The following is a 2090-nucleotide window of genomic DNA, read 5'->3' as shown; positions in this document are numbered from 1 at the left end:
GGGCTCCTGCCTCCTCCGCACACACCGGTGCTGGGACAGGTCTTGCCAGCTGATGAAGATCTTCCTGCACTCGTTGCAGTGGTGTATCTTCCTCCCCAAGTGCATGCGCCGGTGCTGAACCAGGGAGAAGAAATGGGTGAAGGTCTTACCACATGTGACACAGCGGTACAGATGCTTCTTCCTGTGCACATCATGGGCTTTGAGCAGCTCCAAGCTGCGCACAAAGCTCTTCCCCCTTTTGGTGAAGCGGTGAGGGAGCTGTCCAGAAGGGACCTGGTGGTGAGCAGCCAGGGTCGAGAGGCAGGGGAAGTTCTCCCCACACGTGGCACATACACGTGGTTTCTCCCCAGCATGTCTTATCTTGTGCAGAGCCAGGCGTGAGGGGCAGCTAAATCTTTTCCCGCACTGAGGGCAGGGGTGGGCTCTCCCCCTGGGCTTGGCAGTGAGCTCCTGCATCCCTCTGAGGCCCCCCACACTGCCTTCGTTTGCATGCAGTCTCTCTCTCCAATGCACCTTTGATTTCTGCCTTTTCAGGTGTCTCAGCATGACATATTCATCCCTGCACCTTGGGCTTTTTCTTGCTTCTTTCCCCTCTTCACTCCAATGCCCAACTAGAGATGGGACCACATTCACTGCTACATTCTCCTGCTTTGGGGGCATCCCCTGACCCTTGTGCCACTGGTCCTTCGCTGGGCTCAGGGAATCCACCTCACCCATACTCCCCAGGGAAGCCCATGGTGGCTCCAGCTTTCCAGGCCCTTCCTCAGGAGGCTGCTCCTCAGTTCTGCTCAGCAACCAGGCATGTCCTGCATTGGAGGAGGAAATGCCAGATTAGTCCCTGCCCTGCTCCCAAGGGGCAAGCACTGCTATTCCTTCTGCTGGGATGGGCCTCGGAGCAGGACTGTACTTGGCATTTGAGTTTCCTTTAGATAACTAGGTCTTTCTGCCAGCGGCCCAAGTGCTGGGGGTGAGGCAGACTCTCAAGGTTTCTGGCCCTGCATTCAGCCCCATCACCTTAGGCCCTGCTCCAAGAAACACGTGGGACATGTGTGTTTGGACTGTACCTGAATAGGTTCATGCTTTAAGAGGCTGAGGATGAGACAAGAGGGATCTGCTGAAAGGAAAATGAGGCTCTCAAAGGGCTGCTGTATCCCACAGCATTGGTGGGTCCAGGGGCAGATGGTGCTGAGCCCTCCACCTGACTGGGCTGACACACTCCACATGCCCTAGTGCTTTGGTGTGACCCATCTTCAATGCTTGCCCTTGATCTCTGGCAGTCCTGAAAGCAGGATCTGGGTACAAGGGTGAACAGCCTAGAGATGGCACGAACCCGCACACAGACTCCGGGCTGAGCCTCAGGCTTTGTGACACTCGGGGCCCCAGAGAGGAAACTGCACAGGGGAGATTCTGGTGCAAACAGTGGGGGGTTCACTTCCCCCCAGAACATGAAATCTTCTGAATCCCACCCAATCCACTGACCCATTTAATGCAAACTGAGCCCAGGGTTACACACCTCCAGTGCTCCCGGTCAACTGGACAAGGGGACACCAGGGACAGCCCCAGCCTCTCTCTTGTCCAACAAGAATGGCTGGGGCACAAACAACCCAGAATTGAGAGGCTGTGCCCATGATGGGTGAAGATAGCCAGGGCAGAAGAGCCTAACAATTAGTCCTGGGTAAGACCTGAACACTACACCCTCCTGGGCCTGCTTAGTGCAGTGGAGCTACTTGTGGCAGGGCAGTCTCTACGAAACACCACGTTGCCACCCCTGAGACAGGCGAGTGCAGAGTGCCTGAAAACCTTGGCTCCCACTGCCTTGTGGGCTACTTTTGGCTGGGAAAAGGATAGGGGGAGCCTACCCCAACAGGAAACCCCTGATGAAAGCCAAGGAGGGAAAGTGTGTGGCAGGGTACACCTTGCAGCAGCTGTCACTTGAAGCAGAAAAGATTGCGAAAAAAGCAGCCTCTCAAGCTGCTAAGAGGGGAATCTGTGAAGGAGCTCCTGCAGGGCCAGGGCCAGGGCCAGGGCCAAGCCAGCCACAGTGTCAGAAGTGATCCCATGACATGAACTAACTTAAAGGGGGTTAAGCC

General features: G+C 56.0%; 1 protein-coding gene across 1 annotated transcript in view; it reads right to left on the bottom strand.

The window, feature by feature from the left end:
- The window catches only part of LOC112549067 (zinc finger protein 501-like), a gene marked incomplete at its 3' end in the record, with an annotated part of 4194 nt that overhangs the window by 870 nt on the left and 1234 nt on the right, over positions 1–2090 (bottom strand). Inside the window, exon 2 of the mRNA XM_025195883.1 lies at positions 1–806. This exon is cut by the window's left edge and continues 4 nt beyond it. Within this exon, the coding sequence (XP_025051668.1) occupies positions 1–806 (806 nt within the window). The remainder of the gene's footprint in view (positions 807–2090) is intronic.

The sequence above is a fragment of the Alligator sinensis genome, unplaced genomic scaffold (assembly GCF_000455745.1).
Source record: "Alligator sinensis unplaced genomic scaffold, ASM45574v1 scaffold2691_1, whole genome shotgun sequence".
NCBI classification, from domain to species: Eukaryota; Metazoa; Chordata; order Crocodylia; family Alligatoridae; genus Alligator; species Alligator sinensis.
The sequence above is the reverse complement of the archived record's forward strand: the minus strand, read 5'-3'. Positions and strand labels throughout refer to the sequence as shown.